This window comes from Pagrus pagrus (assembly GCF_965226575.1).
Source record: "Pagrus pagrus genome assembly, chromosome: 12".
In the NCBI taxonomy this organism is placed as follows: domain Eukaryota; kingdom Metazoa; phylum Chordata; class Actinopteri; order Spariformes; family Sparidae; genus Pagrus; species Pagrus pagrus.
Window position 1 is genome coordinate 5,647,384 of NC_140196.1, and position 26,784 is coordinate 5,674,167.

Genomic DNA, 26,784 nt, shown 5'->3' on the forward strand with positions numbered 1-26,784 from the left:
ACTCCTTCACTAAATTACGACCCGCTGCATGAGACATAAAATAGGGTAATGGGCTGAAAATTAGCCAATTACAATCATTACACTGCCATAATTGACCCTGGAGACCCATGTCCAGCAGTACACACTCTGCCTTAAGGTTATGTGTGTGTTTGTGTGTTTGAGGCACTTAATTAGGAGTAGATTGGACCATGAGGATGAAATCTAATTTATTGAACAGCGGCAATCTAACAGCTAACTGGCAGTAAACTGGAAGCATTCTGGAGAAGTGAACAGCTGAGACGCTTATGGCAGACAGTAGAAAAGAGACTAAATAATAAGCATATTATCAAAAAGCATAATAAGCATAAACGGATTGAAGATGATGTTGTGGGAGCGGGGGGGACCCCGAGAGTATGACGGGGGGGAAGGGAAGATTAAAAACAAAAAAGCGCACTTCAATTCTTGTCCAGGTTAAATAAAAGAGATAAAGGGATTTGTTCCATGTGTCTCCCGTAATATTCCCTTTTGTTACATCATTTGGTGAAAATATGATATAAAACTCTTTTTTATTCATGTTCTGCTCATTTTCCACTTTAATTTTACGTTTTCAACCAGATGACATGTGATCACGCATACAAAAGTCTTATTTCGATTGTGTCGTTAACGTTAGCGAGGCAGAATAGAGATTAATGAGTGATTCCTCCCAGCCGTGTGCTCTACCACAGCTAGAAGTCTCAACTGACGGCCTTTCTCTTTACAGCCATCAGAAGGCAGCTGTTTCATCTGCAGTCTCTAATTGAAGTAATGAATTTTGTGCAACCAGGACCAAACTATTGCGCTTATGTGCACATCAAACATGTCAATACAATGAATTATTCAGCTGCAGTGTAATTCAACATTGTTGGAGAAGGATGTGTTGAAAAGAGTTGATGAACTTCCATGAAAAAATCTTGTATCAATTTAAACTTCTTTATCAGCTAATAACTCCCTGAGGACCATCCAGTCTTACCAGTCTTCTCCCTGGGTCTCCATCCAAAACACCTAGTAACCAGGGTAAAGATTAATTAAAATCAAAATTAAAATGTGGCTGGAACAAACAACATGATGTGATAGAGATTGTTCAGGTTACATTTTGTTGTGGTGCTCCCAGAAACAAGAGTGTTAAACATTTATGATAAGAATAGTGAGAAAGAAAAAAGTAACACAAAACAAAAAACTTTGTCTCTCTTGTACTTATTAGTCCTTATTTAACCTCTGGGTCTGTCTCTTGTTCTCTCTCTCTGTCTCTCTCTAACACAGATGTTAATCTCAAGGTCTCTCAGGCTGAGGCACCACTGAATAAAAGGGCTGTTTGTCTCTTTCACCTTGACAGAAAACAGCACGACATCCATCAGATTTAAACCATGTTTTTCTAGTCTGGTCTGTGACCCAGTGTCTACACCAAAGTTGATCATTTGAAAAGTTAAACCAAATGTCTGTTTTATACAGTTAAAAAATAATCTAATCCATTTACATTGTTTCAGTGGACTTTCTTGAGTACTCAAGAGTTTTCACAAAAACTCATCATTTAATTTAACTTACAGTCACATTGTTAATAATTCAGATTCACTGGGTTCTGTAATGGATAATATACTAATATAATTTTGTGGTCTAGCAGAGGATATAATGAATTGTTTGTTTGTAATGAACAGAGATGATAAAAACAACGTTGTTACCATTGCGCTTCTGCTTCTTGATCCACTACAACCTTAAAGCATTAAATTGAGGGGTACGTGGTTACGTATTACTTATTAAATAAGGCTACAGCTTTAATAAAGCTTCTGCACAGTCATGTGCTATAGGGCCATTTTGTAAACAATCCAGGACACGATTCACGACTGTTGGCAGTCAGGATACACACAAACATCTGTCCCTCGTAGCCTCAGATTCTCTGTCGATCTATGAATTTTAGATTGACTGCATAATGGGATTATATTAATTACTTGCTTGTAACAGATGAGTGTAAATGTGCTGCGCTTAACTGCACATATTCAGTGATTTATAATGTAATACCATTGTATTCTAATACACAATTAGGAGTGTGTCATTTTAGAAAGGTACAGACAAAACAAAGCACTCTGTGTTTCTGTGCTGCCAAGATATTACTCAAATTATTATGTTGACATTACTGTGCCAGCAGTCATCTGCCGGCGGGGTGAGCTAAAAGGAGACTGTAGTCATAGGGTATATTAACACAATATATAAGAAAGACCCTACATTTACCACCAAATTAAAACTCCTGTTCCACCAAATTAGCTCTGGTTCTTGAACCGCTTCCATTCAAGATTCTTGGACCCTTGGGGCTGTCCAGTGAACCAGCCCACGTTTAAAATTAAGCAATATTACATTTGAGGGTGATCTTTATTGTCATTATTGGCACAACAGCCATCCTACATATGACAGTAAAGCTCACCCTCGGTTGTAACGCTGCGTTTATACAGTGGTTACCAACAACATAATAGATCTAATCTGTATGTTGTTATATATTGTAGAGAGTTCTGCTCTCTAAATAAAAAACGACTTGCCCGTGTTATCTTGTTTCCTTGCAAAATCTATTACAACTTGAAAACAACCAGTCACATCAGTTGACTCTTTGTAATGAAACCTAGTTTACTACTTCAGCAAGTTGGCCGAGCCTTTCTAACAAATAGCAACAGTGCTGTCTAGACATCATGGGATTTCTAACACAGAATACCACACGTATGGAGTATTATTTCTTGGATAATGTTTGTATAAATGATCTTAGTTAGTTTGCCCTATACAGTATTGTGCAGTGGGCATAACATATTTTATTATAACTGAGTGGTTTCTTGGAAAATAAAAAACAATCAACATCTTCAATTAACATCAATCAGGGAGCGCTGTCCTTTTGTTTATTTCTTTTGTAATTAGAATGATGACTATGATGAGAGAGGAGAGGGAGTTAAAAGGGTAGAGAAAAGCTGAAGATAAGCAGGAACGGGAATGGATGAGACAGAGGTGACAGAACAACAGAGGTTCGAGTCAGTAACAATGAAACAGAGATGGGGTGGAGGTTGTAGGGTGGAGGGGTCATGGACGATGGAGGATACAGTTGGTCTGTGTGACTCTGATGTCATACATAGGTCCAAAAGCCAGATCATCCTATTTTATGCTCACATGAACAAGGCAAATGGAGCGGGGAAGATATGCAAATTGCTGTCTAATTGGCCTGTCAGTAGACTGAAGCCCTGTCAAACCACTGTCAGAGAGGGGGAGAGCAGGAGCGAGAGAACGTAGAGAATTACTGGATTGGTTTCAGCTGCCATTCACAGCACATTTCATTAAGTAATTTCAGCTCACATCACGACCATGGGTCAGCGCTCTCTCCTTGAAGAACAGGTTCTTTCAGTCGTCATTTTGAGAAAAGAGGCAGCAATTCTCGCTGCTGCTTTACCTACCACCTCCTCCTGTCTGGCTCCCACAACCAAACACAGACAATGCCAGTAAACAAGTTTTCACTGGCTCCCCTCCTCTGCAGATGGCACAAGGAAGACACATTTGAATGCAGAGGAGGTTACAAGAAACTACTGTGAAATAAAATATTGAAACAGGAATAAATCTGTTCAGTTCAGTCAGTCAGTCTACCACTAAGTCGAACATTATCTCCATCATCTTGTCTTTACATTTTTACAAGTGTCGATAAAAGAAAGTCAGTCTTTTTATTACCACTGCTACATGCAAAACTATTGTCAGATTTCTATATGGTACATTTTATAGATTATTTCACACATACTGAGAAGAATTGGCACTTGAATAAAAAAAAGTAGCTTCTCATTTCTAGCCATCAGCTGTTGCTGGTAGATTTTATAAGCTGTAGCTAACTAGCTAGTTAATTAAGCTAACGATAGCTCCATAAATTGGATGAATATTCTGAGTACAGCTTACTTTTTATTGCATGTCTGAGTCATTTAAAAAATACTGAAAGTAAAGGAGCGTGACTAAGGGACACTGTCAGCATCCAACCCAGAAAAACAGTGCTAAATAAAGAAACAGCATTGTTCTTGTATTGCAGTGGTGAACTAATTAGTAATATCATGAGGATATATTTAAGATTAGACTGATATGTTCCAAAATAATCCTGTTTTAATGATTATCTTACAAAGGCTACTACCTGTAGTTCATATACAGAATATTTTCACTTTGAACATTAAATAAGAGAAAGGTCTTTTAGTATGAAGGCTAACTAATGTCTTTGGCAGGTTTACTACTATCTCAGGTAAGCTTGGCATATTGTGGCTTGCTTGAGTGTCTCACAAATCCAAGGAGCAGGACTGAGCTGTTAACGTTACCCACACACTTAATTAAGTTCCTTTCCCTTCATTAAGATTAAGTTTTTAGTCGTCCTTTTTTAATGATATACAGCGATAACTATAGAATATTGCATAGCATTTACCCAGTAAAACTTGTGTTAGAAAGATCCAATATGGATATTTTAGATATTGATGAGCACTGTCATTTCTGTGGACTAGAAAAAAGAGAGAATTTCCTTTCTTTTCTGTCGCCACGCAACAATTTTCTGGTTTGATGTGTTTTTTTTTTCTAAAAAAGAAACTCAAATAAATATGTTTGATGTAATAGTGCAGTCAAGATACGATTGGAAATAATGTAACATGCTGAACATTATATTTAAAAATGAAGATTATTGGAGCTAACAAAGCATTTTTTTCTTATAGATGTGAAATTCATGATCTTTATGCATCAATTTATCATATTCTGCAGCTGCCTCAGGGCATAAATAGTATGAAAGTAGGAGCCCTAGTTGCAATGTATATCTTATGTTTATGCACTGATACTTTTTCATTAATAGACAATCTTCCACAGACAGTAGATCACATTGTCAGGGGTTTCACTATAGCCTCATAGACACAAAGAAGAGCGCATATAAACACACACAGCCTCAGCTTATAACAAGTGAGCACGCAAAAAAAAGAAATCGAGAGCATTCGAGAAATTGAAAATCATTACTTGGTGTCAAGAAATGAGAGACAAATCCAGTGCAGAATAGAATAAGGGGGTAATAGGGTAATAAGGGAGGGGGCTGGGTCCTCCAGAAAGTCAATCAGAGGCTAAGAGGTTGTTTGACGCTGTGAGCAACTTGACAATCCATCGATGACTGAGCTCCAGTGGAGCATTACTGGACGTGTAATTACTCTGAACATCTTATATGGATCCAATTAGCTGGCCGCAACAGCAGAGAGAGCGGTGGTGATTCCCATCATATAAATGGGCTTCCCCACTTGTCAGAGTGTGCCAGAAAATTGTAGGTCTATCTTTTCAGAAACTGGAAACTTAGCATTTTTGGCTATCATAGATAGAGTCCTCAGACCCTGGAACAATCTGTTGGATGATCACAGGTATCGGTTAACAAAAAAGTATGAGCAATTTCTTCCAGATAGCGAGAAAATTCTTCCTCTGTGTTAAACTTGCCTTATCACTATTACTGTAGTATCACTGAGAGGGATGCAATCTGTCTCAGTTGAGAGTAGCTCAACTCAATACTGCAGAACACAAGATGACTTAATAAAAATAATCAATTAAGGTTGTACACTCTATCTGTCTTAAGCAGTAAATCAAACACAGAGGAGTACAACCTTAAATAACCCTGTGTGAGACTAATGGTACAGTCAAAAACAGACGGGGTCTAAAGGGGCCACAGTAAGTGTAATCCATTATATCCTGTTGACAACAGAAGGCCATAAACATTTATAGAAGCAGTCTACGTACACAAACACACACACACATCACCTGGAGGCTAAGTAGCAAGTGTTTTGTGGAGTCCATAAATTGTGTAGTCAATAATAAAGTGTCTTTCCGTTTCTTTTGTCTCTCACTAAATTGGCTTTTTAATTGGGACTTTTCATAACATGATGTAACCACCCTCTATGATATTGAGTGAAAACACAAATATTTATTGAACTTGGTCGCTGCATCTCTTTCTTGGGTTTTGTGCATCTCCCTTTCAGATCTAGAAACAATGGTTCAGCTGGTGTGATTTCATCTTATTTTCTCTCAGACTCAGTAAGATTTGAGATTTTTACTTTTTCATGATTTGAAATTATGAATGGAAAGATCTACAGTATGTACCTTTTCCCACATGTATAAGTTCATCTTTAAACACCTTCTGCTTTTACTTAGTTATAATATCCTTTGTTTCAACTCCAACTCTAGCTGTGCTTCATTTCAACTGCCACCAACAGGAATGTGGAAGTGATTTTTCAGTGGCTTTTCTCTCTCACATATTGTCTTTAGCCTTTGCTACATTGAAACACTGTCAGCCACATCGTAATAAAACAGATCCCCATAAGTCGTCAATCAATTAACAACTGCAGCCCTAGAATAAAGGAAATCATTATTCAATATATGCTCCCTGGTGCGTCTTCATTTTTGCTTCACTTTCCCATTATGCTTAAACTTTTAAACTATCTCCCTTACAACTGATTGATTTTGCTACGTCAACCTTGAATGGTAAATTCACCAAAAACTGAAAAATCAGTTATTATCTCATTAGCCTCATGCGGATGGAAAGTTAGGTGAAGTTTCGTTGTTCACAAAACATTTCTGGAGCTTCACAGCAAAACAGTGTTGCAGTCTTCTTCTAAACAACTGAAGTAAATGGGGGCTTGTTTAACAACTGAGGAAACAACACAAAATGGCTGCTTACAACTCATACGGTGGAATCCAAGTCTCTTGAAAGCCTGAGATCCTAAATTGATTTGAAATGCGTTATTTACACCCTTTTAAGCCAAAATCTGCACTGCAGTTGCTAAGCTAAAAGCGTTAGCGCGCACTCTGCCTGAAGTGGGTGCACAAGCTCGACCACACCTCAAGAGTGAAAATAATTTCCCAGAAATCTTTTTTGGTCTACAAAACCTCACCATCGATATGGGGGTGAGTGGATAATAACTGAATTTCCATTTTTGGGTGAACTTATCCTTTAAAACAATGAGAAAATATCATGACCAGGTGTTAATCAACAGGAGAAACTAATGGAACAATAATCATGATGGAGAACAGTAACCTTCTTTAATTTTGTTCGGTTCTGGGGAAAATCTGTTGTACTTTGACATTTAATTTTAGGAAATATAAAAGTTTAAATAGACTTAACATTTCGAAGTAAAATGTTAACGTCTCCCTCTCGCTACGATTATTTGATCAGACTAAAATCGGAAAGCTTTTAAAGCTCCTCATGTATAAACAACAGGCCCCGCAGCGAGAGTGGAGGTAACCATCATGGGGGCAAACATGCAGGTCAGATACAAGGTCAAGTGAGAGAACAATCAATACGATGTGACAAACACGATATCTCTTTGGTTCCCTCGAAATAAGATGTTGTCATTGTCTCCGGCACAAAATATGACTGTGGGTTAGTTTGGACAAGCCCAAATGAAGATCTACTGTGATGGCGGAGGAGTGAGAGAAAGAGCAGGAGAGAGAGACAGTGAGAGCAAGGGGGGAAACCAGAAAAAGGATTGAGAGGACTGAGAGGGAGCAAAAAGGGGGAATATATCTGTCCTGCTGGGAGTTAACGCGGAGAGATGGGTGTGCAGGCGTAGCACTGACCTCATGTCCTGAGGCAAGAAGGAGATATCAATACACACACTGACAGCTGACTGAGAGCCAGTCTCCTGCTCAGAACAGAAAAAATGGAGGGATACAATAAGAGGAGAAAAGCTCGCACAGACAAAACTGTACAATAACGCCAATACCACTGTGGACTTGGTATGAGATTATTAATTGGAATCAATTTACAACTACACCATCATACTTTGAAGCGTAGGGCCACTGACCAGGCTGGAGTATTTGATGTGTTGGGAGTGTGAACGGGCTGTCAGGGCAGGTCAAGTACAATTCGTTTATCAGAGCTTTTCATTAAAAACAGCTGCAGCTAGAAACATCGTGGATAAGAGCCATGACACAGAACAAACACAGTCAAACCAAAACAAGGAGCTGAAAGATGCTAAACTGGACATTCCTTTACATATTGTACGTCACTTGAGCATTGTCGACATAAAAATATCGATGAGTGCCTTAATGTATTAATGTGATGTTATAATTTTATCAAGGGGCCAATATTAATAGACAAGAGACGGACAAAATAAACTGAGATGATCATGTGGTTCTGCTAATGACGGCTGCGGCAGAGAGAAATCCGGGTTGCAGGTGGGTGTTAGCCCTTTAAGCATCTTTCATGTTCTGCGTCTGTTTCATGTAGCAGACCTGCCTCACTGCTACCTCACGTTGCAGAAATTTAACAGCTACACAAAGGCAATGAGGACAGAGCGAGGGTGAGAGAGAACGAAAGAGAGGGGCGGGCAAAGTGATATGTTCCTCTTCTCCTCGGGGCAGACAGAGAGACACCTGTGTGGTTTGATCAGACTGTCCCTTCAATACCCTCGCTTATCCTTTGATGATCCATCACATCCCTTTCTATTCTCCATCTCTCTCTCTCTCTCTTTAACACACACACACATGCACGCACGCACACACACACACACACACACACACACACACACACACACACACTGCATACCCCCATTTTCTGGGTCTACCTTTGTTTCCCTCTTTCATCTCCAAGCTCCCTTTTTCTAACCATTTTTTTTTTTTTTTGCCTCTCTACCTCCTTGTTCCACTTCCTCTTCTGCCTCGCCACTTTTGAAGTGTGCCATATCTCCTGCTTTGTTGGGCCCTACAGTTTAATTAGCACCTCTGCTTTTGTCACCCTGCTGCAGTTTCACTTTCAGGTAGTCACTGTAGGTAGATTGTGAAAGTCACTTTGGTGTTATGTGACGATGCTTAACAACCAAAATTGGTACTGAAATGCGATCATGCAATTAGTTTCTCTTCTTTATTTACTCCCCCCCCCCCCCCTTAATGTCCTGTCTCTCTTTTTAGATTGTTGTAATATCCCATCCTGCTGTTTCTGAGCAGATGGGAAATATTTTGGGAGATACAGCACATAAAAACTGTTGTCACGGTAGAACCGTTTCTGTATAAAGAAAAAAAAGACAATACAGCTGTATGCAGCAGAGCATTAGGCAGTGATGAGAACTTGTCAGCCCACCTAGCCATTTCAATTATGACTGGAGAAAGCAATGGGGAGGTATGAACCACCTCCTGTTTGTGTTCATTACTACAACTGGCAAAAATGATGTGATCATTCCTGACAGAAATGAAGGCATTTTTCCAGTTTTCACTCCATTTATCAAACCATCCATCATTGTGACTCATTAACAAGTCAGGTATCGTAAATAATGCATGCCCACGTAATTTAAATAGCATGATTTTCATTTTCAATCCTGTTCACCACTGGCTTTAAACTTATGGAAAATATATGACTTATTAGCTTATCATAATAAAATAAATACATTGATTTTGAGTGTGTGCTTGGTAAAAAAAAATAAAAATGGGTGACTCACACCAAAGAAAAGGTAAATTATTTCCATCTTGTCTTTGTTTTTCTACACAAATACCTGTGAAAATGGAAGGAACTTTCCATAGTGGAAAATGATGGACGTTGGATAAATGTCAGCAATTTCAACACAGAGGGCAAGGTTGGATCGAAGCAATGATATCCCTATTACCCCTAACAGTCCCTATTATCTAACCAAAGCCATGACCAAGAGGTTTAGAGAATGAACGAGTTTTGACAGGCAAAGCAAAGTTATGTAAAAACATGTCTTCTGCATTGTTTTTCACCATTTGAGGTTAGACAGGCTCATCATCTTGTTGTTCTCTCTTCCTCTGCAATGGCATAATCGCACCCAAGTGAAGAATTAGTGTCACTTACTGTTTTATCTCGATGAACCAACTCCTAATAATTTCATAAGTGGATGGAAATGAGCATTCGTTCACATTTTCTCACCTGATTTTCTGGACATTCGGTTAATGTGTGATACATTGAGATGGAAACCTGGCTGACTGTAACTCTGAACTTACTGAAATAAACGCTGAGAACGATGATAAATGTAGTTTACACAAACATTCACATGCATACGCACATGTGCACGCACTCACACACACAAAGAGCCTAAACCAACCGATAGGAATAATCAAACCTGTTTTGTTGTGGCAGCAGCTAGCGATGACCCTCTCTCACTTTCATTGTCCATCTGTCTCCTCCATTTTTTTTCTCCCAGCTATCCATTCTCCCTTTTCCTGCAATTCTCCAACTACTTTTGTTCCCTCGCCCTGAGTGAGTTCGGCAGAGGAAACAATATACCACAGCACATTATTCTGGTCCCATGATGAATGGGTAGAATCCGTGCCTGTTGACTGTGGCCTTGAGATAAAGAATAAGCAAATGAAACTGCCTGCCTGCCTCGCAGCACCCTCCAGTCCACTGCCACCATTCCTCATGCTAATTTGATTGAGAACGCTCGATCAGCACATACTCCTCGACCCACACACCTTTGCTCCAAGGGAGGTGTTGGAGGAGGAGGGGGTGAGGCAGAGGATAGAGGATGCCATCATGGCATGCGGTAATAACAATTTATCTCCAGGATGCCTGTCTCAGCGTATAATGTTCAAGTTAGGCCCACTGTGGGTAGTTTGCATCAAAGTGAAATGTGGTACCGCAGGAGACGGCAGGACAGAGCGAGAGACATGAAGGAAAGGAGAGAAATAATATCCAGATAAAAAGGTGAGGAGGGGAATGAAGTGAATATGAGGGCAATCAGAGGAGGGGCACTAGTGATGGAGGGCCAGCGGATGAGAGAGGGAATAAAGGATGACAAGAGAGGAGAAAAGAGGCAAGTACTTAACAATCCTGGTCTGTTCTCACACTGCAATTAATGTGGAGCCAGAAGGACGGCCTACTCCTTTCTGCAGTAAAACAAAACCTGGATTGATGAGAGTGTCTGAAGTGCATAAGTGACTGCCTGTATATGGGCTCGCTAAGAGCAAAGTGTGGAGATAGAGAAGAGGAGAAAGGACGGCTGGATTGAGAAAGAAGGAATGCAGAGAGGAAGATGGAAGGACGGGTTGAGATAAAGATTTGATGAGGGGGCTCTGTGTGAGTTTGTGCAAAACACAGAAAGAGCTGTAGCTGCGGACAATTGTAAAGGAAGATAAATTGGGACAGAGCTGCTCTTTTGATGCTCTTTTGCCATTTTTTTGTGTCTCCTTGGTAGCGATTGTATGAGTTTCATTCAGTAGACCGCATGCAATAAAAAACAAGGAGAGAAGTATCACCACTCAGCAGCCAGGGCACAGCTCTGCTTTATTTCTCTAAGGCGATATTTCACCCAGCTTGACCTTCTCAAGTCAACAAACCAAAGTTTTAATCATGGAGAAAAACAATCAAAATTAATTTGCTCTCTTGTCTGGCTGACCGCTCGTTCTGGTGTCGTTAAACCTCTACTCCGTCACGGATCTGGTTACCAGGGAAAGCTATGTACTGTAAATTACTGTAAGTCAGTACTGCTCGACTGAAGAGGAACAAAGTCTGTGAGGAAAATCTTCAGCAGCTCCACTTTTGTGATATGAATAAAAGATGAAAGAAGTTTTTGCATAATGTATTCTGTATCTTTTTTCATGTTTTGGATGACTAAATCCAAACCCAAACCCCTCTAAAGGATCATTAAATCTTATATACAGTACATCTACATATGCCATAGTATTTGGGCTATGCTGGACAGTATATGTACAACACAGGGCTGTTAAAAGTCCTGTGAGGAAAAGCAGAACAAAAGAGCCTTTAACATGGATCCAGACTGTTTCACACTCCCCAAGGTCAGCTATATTTACCCATTATTTACAGAGCAGCTCACATGCAACGCTGAAAAACACAAAATTATGGCTGTGCCATTAGAACAAAAACACACACAAAAAAAGGGAAACAGAGGGAGAAAAATAGCGGAGTATCAGTTTTCCATGGTTGTCAGAGCTGGGATTAATAGGAGCCATTTTGCCATAATGAGCTGTTAAGCGTTAGCTGCCAAAAAGCCTCTTCGTTTGCCTTTGAGTCTCTGAATACTTTGTCCAATTATAACAGCTCTCTCTGTCTTTCCCTCCCGTCACTGTCAGCCCTGCTGTACTTCCGTGACGGCTGTATGATTCCAGCTCTTGTTAAACAACACAATCAGCACCTGAAACAATCATGTAGAGATGAGCTTTATAGTGATATCACTCATTACAAGAACCTATTCTGTGAGTCTATGTGGCATATCTGCTTAAAACATGAGAAGCAGTCAGAAGTTAAAGAACAAGGGTTGTCCTCTAGTTGTTTTTCATGAACTAACTGACAAATCTTCATTAGCCTACAAGACATGGAAACCTTTCTCCAACAACTACAGTTACCTTCAGTGAACGCAGAGCATTTATAAATCTTATACTGCCATTAAATACTGCTAGAGGGGACGTCCCTAGGTCAAGGTCTACTCTTTTTGCTATGTACGACTAGGCATACAACATTTCGAAAGATTAATATTAATACTCGATATTAACTTGTGAAGTCAGAACATTGAAAAAAAGTGCCTCATCATAGAAATGCACGATATTCAGCCAATATTTTCTCGCTTATTGTGAGGTTTCAATTTGGTAAATTGAGGTCAAAATTAACATTGTCACAACATAAAAGCTGACAAGATCTTTTGAGGACAGTCTTTTGGTCAAGTTAAACGAGACTCGGAGCAAGAAAAGAGACACGTGGCTTCCGTTAGAAAAAGCCCCCCCGTCAGAGGGGAGTGAAAAAGGTGCATCTAAACTCCAAACCTCAGGCGTGTCAAGTTTATCAATATAAATCAATCAGCTTGACTGAGCTTTCTTCCATCCAACTCAAAATGCAATTGTGATTTTAAAAGACCTGAAATACATTTTTAAGATGGTTTAAATGTAAACTGGGGCACAGCATCGAACAGTTCAGAGTATTTATTTGCAGAAAATAACATATTGATATTCAAAATAATATTTATATATATATTGTTAAGTTATTTGTAAGCCTTCTGTTCTGGGAGTTTTTGAGCAATTAAATACAAAATAAAAAATGCAAGGGCTCTAAGACAACCATTTGTTTAGGACTGCTAAGGGTGATAAATGGAATTCAGTCTCCATAACAAACAGTGAGTACAGAGAACTGTTGGATCATCTGTTTTTGTCTTGTGTTGTTGCCACAGTTGCCTGCACACAGTACCGAGGCATCTCGGCCGCTATATGTGTGTGTGATTTAGGAGACAATGTGTGTGGGATGTTGTGGATGCTGTGTGTTCGTTGTGCTTTCTAAATGTAGGTGGATACTTTAGTGTGCACAGACTGTACGGCAGATGTTTTATTCTGTGCGTGTGAGGGTATTTGTTTTTCCTACCAGCAAAGGGGACCGGGGCATCCTTGTCTAGAGCGACCAGCGGAGGGTCCAGCAGCACCGTGTCCATGTTCTCTGTGATCACACCATGGTAGGACGTCTCTATCCACGGCTTGTGCTTGTTGACTGTGAAAGAGAGAAACAATATAAATTTCACCGTCTTTACTTTTTCTTTAAAAGGATGTTACTGTAATTTACATGTTTTGTTGTTTCTATCTGTATCTAAATGCTGAGTCGCTTCAAGAGGACAGAGAATGACAAAGCAGACTGTGATCATGCTCATGGTTCGTGATTGATCTCTTCGCTTTTTACAGATGACAGCAGGAATAATGGAAGTCCGAGGGTAAAGATTGTGGAAAAACATTATTGATGATGGTTGTATAGCTTTAAATCTGTGACTGTCTTGCTTTGGAAAAAGGCTAAGTGTTCTCTAACAAAGCACTACTGAGAGCCAAAATCAACACAATTCCACACTTTTACAAGAAACGAGAAGAATAAAGGTGAAACTTTTAACATTGGTACCCCCCTTTCCTTTTTACCTCTCAGTTTGTATACACTGTACACACTCCTTGCCTTTAATAACTCTGTTGGCCTGGGGAAGTTGTAGCGACCATGTGTCTCCAGTTGTGTTCGATGGGGTACTTGCAGCAAATCTTTAAACTTATAATGCCTTGACTTGTTTGGGACAAAAGAACAGCAGTTCAGAAAATCTTTAAAAACCTTGTTATACCTCTGTGTTATGACCTCTACATCTTTACCCTTCTTCCAGCACCATCTCCCCTCTCTACAGTGCATTCTCGTGGTTTCTTTCTCTCTCTCAGTTTCTACCTCTCTTCTTGTCTTCTACGAAATGGAGAGCTCGACCGACATCCGTGCCACAGATGTGATTGAAAAGTCGGGAGGATGAGCTGGAGATTAACGCAGATCACCATCACACGTAGTTACTGACACTGTAAATTAAACTTTCCCCCACTTTCTTGCAGCAAGTCGAGAGAGCTGCGAGAACAACCATATGTGCAACACAAACCCACAAGTGTACAAGTTTCACTCCTCGCAGGGAGCTGGGACGGCAACTTGACCTTTCAATCCACTGAAGAGGAACGCTTTGTCTCATGCCAATGAGCAGATGACACGTCCAGCTGGCAGTGATTTAAAATGCATCAAACCCTTCCTGAAACCTTCTCACAGCTTTTCATCTGTTTGGACGATTTTCAGTAGTTTTGTCCTACTAGTCCATTTTCTCTGTCGCTTCGTGAGTTGATAGAAAATGTTCAAAGTCAGAAAATATAAGAAAAACGACTTAGGTTGGTGAAAAGGAAAAAATGCTTGTTTGAGACAACCAAAAAGTTGGACATTAAACAATACAATTAAACATGGCTGTTTTACAACTTCAGCATTCATTTTGCTTTGTTTGACTTTAATGACAAAAAAAAACAATATAATGATGAGATGATTATCATTACAATGCAACTGTTGTAGCTCTGTATTACTTCTCACTCACACTCGGCTTCTACTCCTTTAATTCAATGACAGAGACTGATGACTACTGATCATTGTAGATGGGACTATCGTCCTGCTGAGACCAGAGTAGAGAGTGGATTATAGGGAGTGAAAGAGAACCACGAGGGAAGACATTATTCATACTAGGAGTCTCATCTCATGCTCATGCAGGAGATAGAAAGCACTGCAGCAAACAGCATGACTCCGCTCTGCTGGAAAGTGGAGAGAGGAGAGTAGTGTTTAGGTGTCTTTACACCTGGAATATTTTGCTTGTAATGGTGGAAAATCAGTGCATTAACGCACACCAGCCCACACACCTTTATGGTGTACTGTAGGTACAAGATCACCCCTATACAGTACTCACAACTTTTTTTATATTTATTCCTTTGTGTTAGTACAATTTCCAACTAAATGTAGTTGTGAAATGAGCTGAAATAACCTAACAAAGAGACTCTTCAAAACTGAGACGACATTAGACTGAGGCGCTGAGGTGACTATAAAACAGACTATAAAAATGTGCATTATTCAATGGAGTCCTCATTTCTATGTGCTTGCACTTGCCAATGTAAATGCATATTAATCCATCATGCTCGCACAGCATTTAATTTACATTTGAAGATGTCTTCACTAAGTCTAATAGCAGCCCACAGCTAGTGCAGTTTACTCATGGATGGCAGGTTCAATTTCTGGCTCAAGGTCTTACATTTATCCCAAACAAATTGGGTGGCGGCTGAAGCATCCTGAGCTGCGACTCTTTAAAGGGAGTCTAATGTAAGAGCTGTTTTGTAGAAAGAGCACACATCAGACCATGGAAATGGGCTATTTCCAAAATGGCTTTCATGACGTGTAGTACTGTAAAGCCATTAGTGACGCGTTGAAGGTATTCATCCATGACACTTTTGTACTGAGCTCCAGCAATGAAACAAAAATTGAGGCAAGCTTGCAGATGAAGTGAAAAAACTCTGCCAGGAGCAGCTGCCTAGACAAGGTCAGCCCTGCTACAAAATATACCTTTCAGCAGTTTACCTTGAGATCATCTCTGAAATGGAAATAAAGCCAACATCAATGCTGGTGGCTCCGTTATCCCCTTTCGACCAAAGTGAACCAAGTGCTGATTCTGGGCTGGTGCTAGTGCTGGTTTGGACTCTCCAATTTCCCAGCACTGCTAGGAACAACTATGGCTGACTACACCAACTCTTTGTGTTGCTATTGGCTTGGCATGTCTACAGTGGCTGGCATTGACAGGTCCTTGGAAAAATGCTGCTGCGATTTGGGTCCATAGTGCAAATCTACACACTACACTAGCTCTGGTTTTTAAAAAAATTGTGGTCATAAGCGATTACCCTGCCCCCAGCCACTGACGTAAGCGGCTCTTTGTTCTGAACACGAACAACTGGCTCCAGAGTCGCACTGGCTCCAAACCAACACCTGAACTGCCTTGGTCGAAAGTGGGTATTTGAGGCTATACTGAGGCACACCACTGCATTGAGCTAAATGCTAATGATAGCATACTAACATACTCAAAATGACAATGTTAGCATGCTTACATGCCAACATCTGCTACTTCGCACTTAACAAAAAGTCCAGCTGAGGCTGATGGGAATGATTGGTGGTACAAGAGGAAAATTTAGGGTCTTGAGTGGATTAATCTTCTGGGGACCATGGATGTCTGTACCAAATGTCATGGCAATCCATCCAAGTTGTGTAGGTATTCCACAAAAAGCAAATAATATCTACCTGCTGGTAGAGGAACCAAAAATCCGTCCTCTAGGGACCATGAATGACAGACATCTACAGAGCTATGCTGCTAGCATGGCTAATAAAAACCACCGTTGTTGCATGTGGTTCCTCCTTTAATAAGATTAAAAGTGTCATTGACTGCATTATGTGTGGCGTCTTTGGCCATTTCCTAAGGAACATCTGCAGACATTACAGTATTACAGCACCAGACTGCACATTATGGAGGACTAATTCACTTAGTAGAAGACACAGACTAAAAGTGGATCTTGTACAGCGCTGGATAAAATCCAATGTGACAGTAATATGAAGACAGAAATCCAGAAACAAGATAGTGCTTTCCTGTAAATAATATTACTGCAGGGGATTGTCAACTTGTCCATCCTGGCACTGAGATCAAAATATCTGTTAGTGTCATCCCCTGAGAATGAGGCTCATGAAAACATATTACTGTAGGGACGCAGCCGGTTGATAATCTATATTTAATTTGGGTCTCGAGTTATATTGGAAGAGACACTGCATTACCGTGCTATGTATTGATCAGTTTAACTCATGTCAAATCCATTTCTTATTAGCATTTATTTGATGTTGCAGTGGATCAGAGTAATCCTTCCATAAAAGACGTAAGGAAAAATATCAACAACAACAAAACCACCAACAAGTAATAATAATGACAAGTAGAAGAAGAAAGGGAAAACAGAAAGACAAAAGGAGAAACTTTAAGAGAGAGAAAGATCTTAATGAAAAAGGAAAGAAGACAGCACATCACATAAAAAACCCTGTCTCTAAAAGTGTTGAAAAGAGATTTAAAAGATGTTTCTGATTCTCGAAGTCTTATGTTCTTAGAAATGGCACACCAAAGCTGAGGGGCCTACTTTAGATTTAACCCTAGATTTTGGAAGAGCCACGAATGTTTAGCAAATTGGGAATGGGAAAAATATATCCATGGACCAGGCAGGCCATAAACTCTTGTCAATCTGCTTAGAGAAACCAGTGCAATATGGTAGAAAACCTATCTGCTCATAATGCATGCATATTGAGGCACTTGATAATGTATACACAATTTAGTTTCTGAGTTTATTTAATGCAGTGTAAATCATAAATACCCCAGAGAAATAAAGCACCACTAGGCACCAGGAGGGGAAAGTGAGATAATGTAGTCTACAGACATGATAAAAAAATATTAGAGGCGGATGAAAGAAGTGGAGTGGATCAGTAACAGGGAGCTAAGAGTAGAAAAATAACGGCAAAAACGATCCCACGGGATGCATCAACATTTCAGTAATATAACAGAATAATGACGTCGCCTCAGTGCTGTCGAAAGGTGAGGGAGCGGATTGAGCATGTGCAAATCTACAGTGACCTCCCGGCGCCCTGGTAGAATGAACAGTAATTAAACTTGGGCGAGCACACACACACACTCGCACACATGCTCTCATCTTACCTACACTACGTGCACATTATGATTATACAGTGTCCACAGAAAGTAACAGCTCTACATTAATGGGTGACTTGGTGACACAATTTGTGTGACTGTGGACCTGGAAGCCGCCATTACTCCACACCAGGGACTGAAGTAGATCATCACATGCATACACTGTATTGGCAGAGAATGGAAATACAGGACATGACGCCAAATGAAAGGAGAAGAGAGTAATGAGAGGAAGGGAAGATAAGTCCTGGAGGCAGTGGGGTGAGTAGGGTTGGTGGGGTGAGGAGAGAGAGAGATAATAGGGGAGGAGAGACAGCAAGAAAATGGGGCAATTGGGGGAAGATATGACAGGAATAGCCAGAACTTCCTGTATGAAATATAGCTGCTGCCTGTAGGACCTCACAAATCCTTCAATTTATTTTTCTCATAATGTAATAAATTCAATTCCTATTGGTTACATTAGATGCATGAGATCATACATCATCAAATATTAGCTCTAAGCCAAGAGGGATCCATTTCTCCCATGTACGGAAAGATCTTGCAGAGGCCTACAGAAAAAATGAGTCCTGTCCTGAATTCAGGACAGGGTTTTGAGCCACACTAGGCATGAGATGATTTGAAACCTTCATGTCAAGATTATCCTAGCTAAAATACTTGCTATTGACAATATTATCCCGATAATCATCAAAATATGCCTGGAATCAATTCACCTTTTGTTAAGAAATAAGTATTGCATTGCATCACATCCACGTCTTCTTTTAGTGTTCAATCTCGATAAATAATGGAAAAATAAATGGTGTATCAGATGACCAGGGTTTGCGTTCAGTGTGATGCAAACAGCCCGTTTTTTAGGAAGTAGTTATTCTAAGCAAAGCCATGATCTTTACCTAAACCTAACAAAGTAGTGCCGATTGTTTTTGGAAAGTATTTATTTTAGATGAAACATGAGCTCTTTCTAAACCTAACCAAGTAGTTTTGGTGCCTTTATTTTGAAAATGTAGCTGGATGTTGTGTGTTTGTTACGTGTTAACTGGATCGCGGTAGAGACTGCTGTGTTTTCATGGATAGGAGAGGCCAAACACCACAATGACACAGTGGACCGGCGAGTCTATTACACTGTTTGATGTGATATCGGGTTGGTGGGAGATACAATGGGCAAGTTCAGTCTTCAGTCACGGTGACAGGCTTAGGATTTTGGATTGATTAGAAAGATGTGGGCTCCCCATTGTCACGTGGGTATATTCACGAGTATCCCAATAATGGAAATTCACCGCGATCAACTTACTGTGTTTTTATCTGCGATCCCTGATAGTCATGACTCAATTCATCCTCATGAGCAGAGAAAAAATTCGACCCGAGAAGACAGAAGGGAGAATCAGAGAAACAGTCTGGTATCTGTTAGCATTGTAGCTTTCCAATCCAAGCTACTGGGTATGTTACTGATGTGTACCATGAAAATGCCATGTTCCTAATTTGAGTCTGGCAGGGGTTGTTTGTCATATGTCTCATTCACCATGGCTTTCCTGTGTATCTCTGTTTTGTCAAAATCATCCAATATGTGCGAAAGGTCATACAAAAATCAAGAAAAATGGCAAGGTATCAACACATTTGTCCCATGTCATCAGCTTTTCTCTTCAATTTATTGCTGTCAAGGATCAAATTACAGGAAAAAATGCAATGAATCATTTAAAAACATTGGCAGTACAACAGGTCACAACAGATATCTCATGAGGCGATTAGTAATTTAACTAGAGAGGGATTTTAGAGCTAAAAAAGCTAAATAATAGTTTTCTAATTACATATCTAAGAAGGTTTTATCAACAATTGCGTTATTAGTTGCAAAAAACTACTTCAACTCCGCTTTAATCATTTTGGTGTCGCCTTCACGCAATCTAATTTTTAACCAGAGTGTCGAAACATGCAGCCTAGAGATAAAGCCCCTCTCTACTTTTTCTTTATTTCTAGCTTCATTACCAGCACAAGAATAAAATACGACTGACTTGCATTCAATTATTGTTAACTGAATGCATGTTCATTTTACAGAAAATCAGAGCCAATTCAACATATCTTTAATTATCTCACAAATGAGATTACACATTCATTTTCTACATCTGACAGCAGCAAAAGTCTTTCTCAACACCATGACAGGCATCTCAATATTAAACAATATCTTTAATTCTTGGTTTCTCTAATGAGGCAGTTAAAACAAACCACCTCCTGCTGGGCTTGTCTCTTATAGAGATGTATGCGTGTGGGAAAGTGTTCATGAAGCAGTAAAACAGTAAAACCGGTCAGAGAATTAAACTGCAGATTCAGAGCCATCCTGCTCAGTGAGGAGGTGATAATTGCTTCAGTGATGAACAGCCAATCTCATTACATCACAGTTCTACCATTAATTGACGGCAGCTTAATATCTAAGCTATGAAGGAGCTAATCACGTATAGCGGTTAATAACATGGACACACATGAGCAGACATGATGGTCAAGTTCGAGCCATGTCAGTAGTGTGTGTGAAAACATCCTCAACATAACTCACTGCTGAATGCAGATGACAAGAGGATTGCAGTACGGAGGCACAGGTCAGAAATCAACCAACACAAGAAGTCAATGTTAGCAATCAATCATATAGCAATTGCACAGTTGTAGAACACAATTTGCAATAATGCCAATGTTTTCTGATTTAACCTCGTCTATGAAGACAACCCTGGATTGAATGTCGCTTGACAGAAATGACTTTTCGTCGCAATGTGATTGGGTCGTCGCTGAAGGAAAGCATTTCAGTACCATGTGAAGAAGAATGAAACCTTTTGCCAAAACAGAAACTGAAAACGTTGCACCACTGTTTTAGTTCTTTTAAGCAACACTCATCAAAAGTGTCTAGTGCATGAATTTGTTATAGAACTGGATACTAGGGGCACCACTCAACCTAGTTTCCGATCTTGCCCAGTGGACACTTGACATACGGAAACATTTTGAAAGAGACGTGTAAAACTGTTTAAAAGAAACCTCAAACAGCAAAAATGGTCAATTAAGCCTCTTTCGACTATGAATTTTTGATCCATGGAGGTTTTGCATTCGTACTAGGAAAGCAAATTAATACACTGTGACATCATCACAGTGTCAAGTCTACGAGCTGAGGGGCAACTCGAGGGCAGGGATAGTGGGATAAACTATTGTGCATATTCAGTGAGGCCACATAACCAGGAAGTAAACCAAGAAGCTACAAACTAGCTGGTGGACATACTGGATCATTGAGCAGCTGCTTTATTTTTATTTTTTTGGTCCATTTTGTGAGCAGAAGCATCTCTTAATGAATACTAATGTTGCTCTGTGTCTGATGGATTTGTAACTTGGCAATGGTTTGCTAACACATTTGGCATGAAGACTTGATGAGGTCGTCTTGTGTCAGTGTTCATAGTTTTACTTCACTATTTTTCTGCCATTGATTCATCTTTTGTTTGGCGACCCAGACACCATTCTTTATCTGGAAGAAGGACCTGCTTTCTGTAGATAAAATAGTATTTAGTCCATATGTACAATAAGAGACCAATCATCAGTGGGTTTTGGGGACCGGCAGTTAAAATGCATTTATAGCAATGGCCGTTAAGGGAACCGACTACAATAGCAGTAGATTAGGTATTATAAAACTCTCACGCCCAAGAGAGGAAGGGGACAAAATCATTACATTATGTCCGTAAGTACTATGAGCATCGACTCAGACTTTTACAGTCCCACTGCTGGAATGTAAGATGCGGTTAGCGAGAACAGAGTAATTAGGCATATTGACTGCTGCATAGAAGTCCTGCACTTTAAGCAGAATTAGGTTGGAGCTGGCCAGTGGGTCATTTTTTAGAACATTAGTTCTTCCCACTCACTCCCTCTCAGGACCCTTCATCCTTGTACAGTTAGATTTGCAGGCATTGCTGTTGTTTTTTTAGTGTTTTTTTTCCCTTTCTCAACGACTCATTAAAGGAGCATAAACTCTGATCTCCACCAACCACGAGCCATAAAAGACCCCTCCAGTTGTGAAGACAATTAGTTTACGGAGATTTTGATTTAATTTGGTTTTACCCACTATCCCATCAAGACAATTCAGAGGTTGCTTTCCTATCTGGAATAACACATGAGATATTGATGTGCCATAATTGCTCTGTGACGTACAACTCCCTCCTTGTGTTTTCCCCAGCCTGGTGCTCACTGCATCTAAACTAAATAAGAAGGGAGGAGGAAACAACTATGATTAATTGGCATCACATATTTGGCACGTAGCTGTGCAATGTAAGAAAAAATAACAACGTTTTTTGGGTTGTCTGAGGGCAGAGTGTGCACATCTCTGAGTGTGTTTGCAGAATAGATGGCCACAGAAAAAGACCTAGTGAGAACAAATTTAAAAAATCACACTGTGAAGTAAGTGAGAAGTAAAACTTTTTTTTTTTTTTTTTAAATAAAAACTTACTGCTGAAAGAAAAGAGAGAAAAATAAATATAATCACAAAGAGAGGAGAGAAGGAAGAAAGGGTGTAGAGTAGGAAGTTAATGGTCTGTGGTTGTAGTCTTATGGAGACTTTGGGAGGGTGAGTGGGTGGAGTTGTTACAGAAAATGACAACATTTATCAACTGAAAATAAAATCCCTACTGATACGATATACAGGGTTTACCTGTCAAAACTCAAGAACAGTACATCACAGATTGAAAGCCCAAAACACGACTGTGAAAGGCATAACACATAACAGCAGGGGTGAGTGGTAGTAACACATTACAAGCATTGCACATGAGTGAGCAACGAGACCTTTTCATGTCATACTACTACATCTCGCCACACCTTTTATTAGGATTGCAACTAAAATGATATCTATCTTCGATTAATCCGTCAGGTAACTTTTCGATTTATCAATTAGTTCCAAGTGTTCCAAAGCCAAAGATGACATTCTCAAATATTCAGTTTATCGCCAAGTAAAGAATCGGAGAATATTTTTTAATCAATGGAGGACCAGGGGAGTGTTGTTTTTACCACTAGCACAGGAGATTTGGACTGGGACAGGCCATGGTTAGCTGGTTAGCATGCTAACTTCAATAGATCCTGCAACACAATACATAGATGTCACAACATCAAAATTGATATTCCTTCACATTCTGTAGATAATTTTAGGCGATTTGTTTTTAACAAAAAAATCTTACCATTAAGGAAAGTACCCTACACATCGCTGCATAACAGAGACTAGATATTTGCATCATTCAAACAGTTTGAAGAGTTAGTAACCTCCATCTGATAACATGTCATCTGAAAGAGTTATGGGAGCTTTGATGTCAGATGATTCTGCTCCTTCATTAAATTCATTAGAAACACTATTTGCAGCATTAGCACCAATCGTCAAACAATAATAGGTGTCATTGCACTTCAAGACAAACATTTCAATTTGTTGAACTCCCTGATTATGTTATTTTTTTATAGCTGTGGCATTTCCTGTCACCAGAGCTAAAGCTATGCCTGGGGAGCCTTAAAATGCCAACTGTTTGCCCTTAAGAGCGCTTGGCATTCACTAGAAGGAAATATTGAGCCTTGCTGAAAGACAGTCAGTCTGCCTGCCTTACACAATGGCACTCAATAATAAACCATATTTGTCTTTCGTCCCTGTCCGTCTCTTCCTGGTGTTATGAATCATTTGTTGATTTACAGTACAATGAGAGGGGGGGAACGTGTCTTGGATAACTAACAAAGGCTCTGATTAGTTTCTGCAGAAAAAGAGATGCAGAGTGCACTGAGCGATGGCTTACTGTCGATTAGTTTCACTGAGTGGGCCAATGAAGAGGCACAACAGAAGGATTTGAGATGAGTGAAGTGAAAGTGGAGTGGAGGGAAAAGGACAACAAAGAGAGAACAGAGAAGGGGACGGGAGGGAGGAGGGGAGAGGAGGTGATATCTCCATTAACAGAAAGCAGCAGGCGGCAAAAGGAGCCACAGTGGGGAGAAATGGATGGCTGTGTGACTGACTCGATTGAATAAGAAACAGTTCCACTCTGCAGACTCGAGCCTCATGCGATGATAAAGCAACGTAAACAGCCTACCATTTGCACTTATTTCAACTCACTTCAAATACAACAATCTGTCAAAACAACTTTAAATGGAAATTCCACACACTGACTGGTGGAAGTGAGTGATTCCTCCATCTGTCCGTGTGTAGTTTTGCACTTTTATACACCTTTAATGTAAAGGAGACCTAAAAAGAGTGTGTTAACCGAGAACAAGTTTTGACAGTATGAACAGATTTATATGGTTTGGACAAATTACATCACCCAGCAAGGATGACAACTGTGACAGTAATGCAAATCGAACATGCCAGTACATCAGTGGTGGTTCTAAGTCATTTCAGGCAGGCTGGATCTATATACAGTTTTAAGGGTACCAAATGTATAATGCTATACCACCACCAGCCCCACAGGTTTGGATCTCCTAAAGACTAACAATACACAGCTGCTGCTCTCAGGGCAAAGGTACAGAGTCCCCTGTGCTATGCAATACATCAATAGACTAGAATGGCACTCAATAGAGAGCATACCTCCGCCAAGGCCCAACAGTCTCCTTTTGAACTCACTCATGGATGCTGACTTACAGTACCAGATGTGGACTGTTGGTATAAAGCCTGTCATTGGGCACCTTTCCCCCCCTTTATTTCCGCTTTCTGCGTGTACTGTTTTCAAAATCCCCATCACTACATGAAACAACACCATCCTCCAAGCTAGCCACCTACACGCTGAAACTGGCAAGTCATTCTAACACTACCCTGTCTGCTAACCGCACAAACATAAACAAGCAAGCAGCTGTTACCTTTTCTTCTGAAGGGGATTTAGCCAGTTTAATGCCAGAGCTTGCATCCCCACGTGCAAAACAAGATTCCCCTTCATTAAAGAAAATGTTAAAAAAAAATGGCCAATGTTATAGAAAGAATGATAATGGGGTCTATTCTGGGCCGAGACACACCCTCCGTCCAACTTTTGTGAAAATCCATTCAGTAGTTTTTTTGTGTAATCCCGCTGACAAACATAACCTCCTTGGCCGGGGTAAAAATAGTTTGTCCCTGTTGCCATAAAATGTCTTGATCAGTATGGACAGCCACTTTTTAAGCGAGCATGCTACCTCAGCAGACAGCACTTCATATCTTTCTTTTTTGATTCAGTCCAAAACAGCAAGTACCAGGTGCTCTTTTTAATGTAGATCCTATTGTGTTTCTTAGTAAATGTGTTTTATTGTGTTCTGTTCTGAATGTGATGTTGTATTTTTTATTTACTTGTTTTTTGGCAATGACACATTTCTGTCTATTTCTCACAAAAGGCAAACAAGAGAACAATGAAGTAAAAGACAAGAGAACAATATGTAAAGTATTCGATTCTACATATAACAATAAACACAAGAATACTCATTCACTGTTAACGTGTATTTTTTAAAATTGATTACTAAAAATTACAATTTCGCAATCTACAATGTAGATGAAATAGGTGAAAAAATAACGAAATGTTCCACATTCAAGGCGATTTACCTTTCAAGATTTGATACTTCGCACAGCCAGGTGACTCAATCTCCCATCTAGAAATTTTAGGGTAGAAAGTTTCTTTTTAACTGATGTAATTAATGTCCCAAGTCCTCCTCAATGTTAGAGTTATACATGTGGGTAAATAATAACAGAGCTTCCTCTCGTAGAAATTTGCTCGAACCTGAGTAGTAGAGTCATGATATTAAAGATTATTTTGAGAACCATCTGTTGAGCTCATTTACATTTTCTTTCTAAGACTAGGTAGAAAACATCCGTTTGAAACCTACACTTATCTGGCGAAAACCGTCCCTTACCTACTGCAGTAAGTACACGATGTCCCTCAAGGCAAGTGCTAAGGCTTTGCTGAGAACTTCACTCTGAATTGCTTTACCTGTGTGTTTGGCATTCTGAACAGACTACAGACTTTTTCAACTATTCTGTCTTGTCTGTACGATTTCTTGTTCTGCCTAATAAAAAAAATGTCAGCCCAGTATGGAGGGTCCAGTCTTTTCCTTCCCTTAGAGCCACTGTTCCAGTTCATCACAATAAAACGTGAATAAACAGTCAGAGGAAGATGCCAGCATCATTTACATCTATTTCTTGCTTTCTACATCTTCATAAATTGTATAATGCATAAATGCACTTCTGCATCTTATGATACTATTTGTTTGGAAATGTTGTGAAGGAGTGAAGTTGTTTCATAAACAGAAACAATAGGCAGCAGATTGTTTCCTCTGAGGGTGTGAAAAGAAGCCCATGATATCTCAAACTACACTGAATGTGCATTGACACCAACAGAGAGCAATCTGGACTGTCCTCTCCATTTTGTATCTGTCAATAGTTATGGTTTCCTCCAAAGATAAATATCTGAGTCGAGACATTAAAATGCATACCAGTGTGTGTTTGCTGAAACTGTTATGCAAATATAATATGTGAGCAGATTACTAAATTAATTGAGCATCAGTTACTCCGACACAATTTGATAGTGTAGTTTTACTCATAATTTAACTTACTTTTGAAAATTGATATAACTGAATCTCTTATTGAACCGTTTCTTTGTGCAATGCCGAGATTATTCACAACACATGTTCTTCCCTCTACGAGCATCTTTTTACACTGCTCTGCACGAAATTCTCTTATAACTTTATGAAACTTAAGACCTTCCCAATTTTGCAGCATAAAGACATCATTCAAACATCAACATATTCAGTTAGCATCCTTCATTCTTTTCCCAGTTTTCCAACTTTTCAT

At 39.7% G+C, this 26,784-nt stretch overlaps 1 protein-coding gene across 1 annotated transcript in view; it reads right to left on the reverse strand.

Annotated features, from left to right (window-relative positions):
• Positions 1 to 26,784, reverse strand: part of LOC311266742 (calsyntenin-2-like) — a 151,844-nt gene that overhangs the window by 66,673 nt on the left and 58,387 nt on the right. Inside the window, exon 2 of the mRNA XM_084369264.1 lies at positions 13,340 to 13,462. Within this exon, the coding sequence (XP_084225390.1) occupies positions 13,340 to 13,462 (123 nt within the window). The remainder of the gene's footprint in view (positions 1 to 13,339; positions 13,463 to 26,784) is intronic.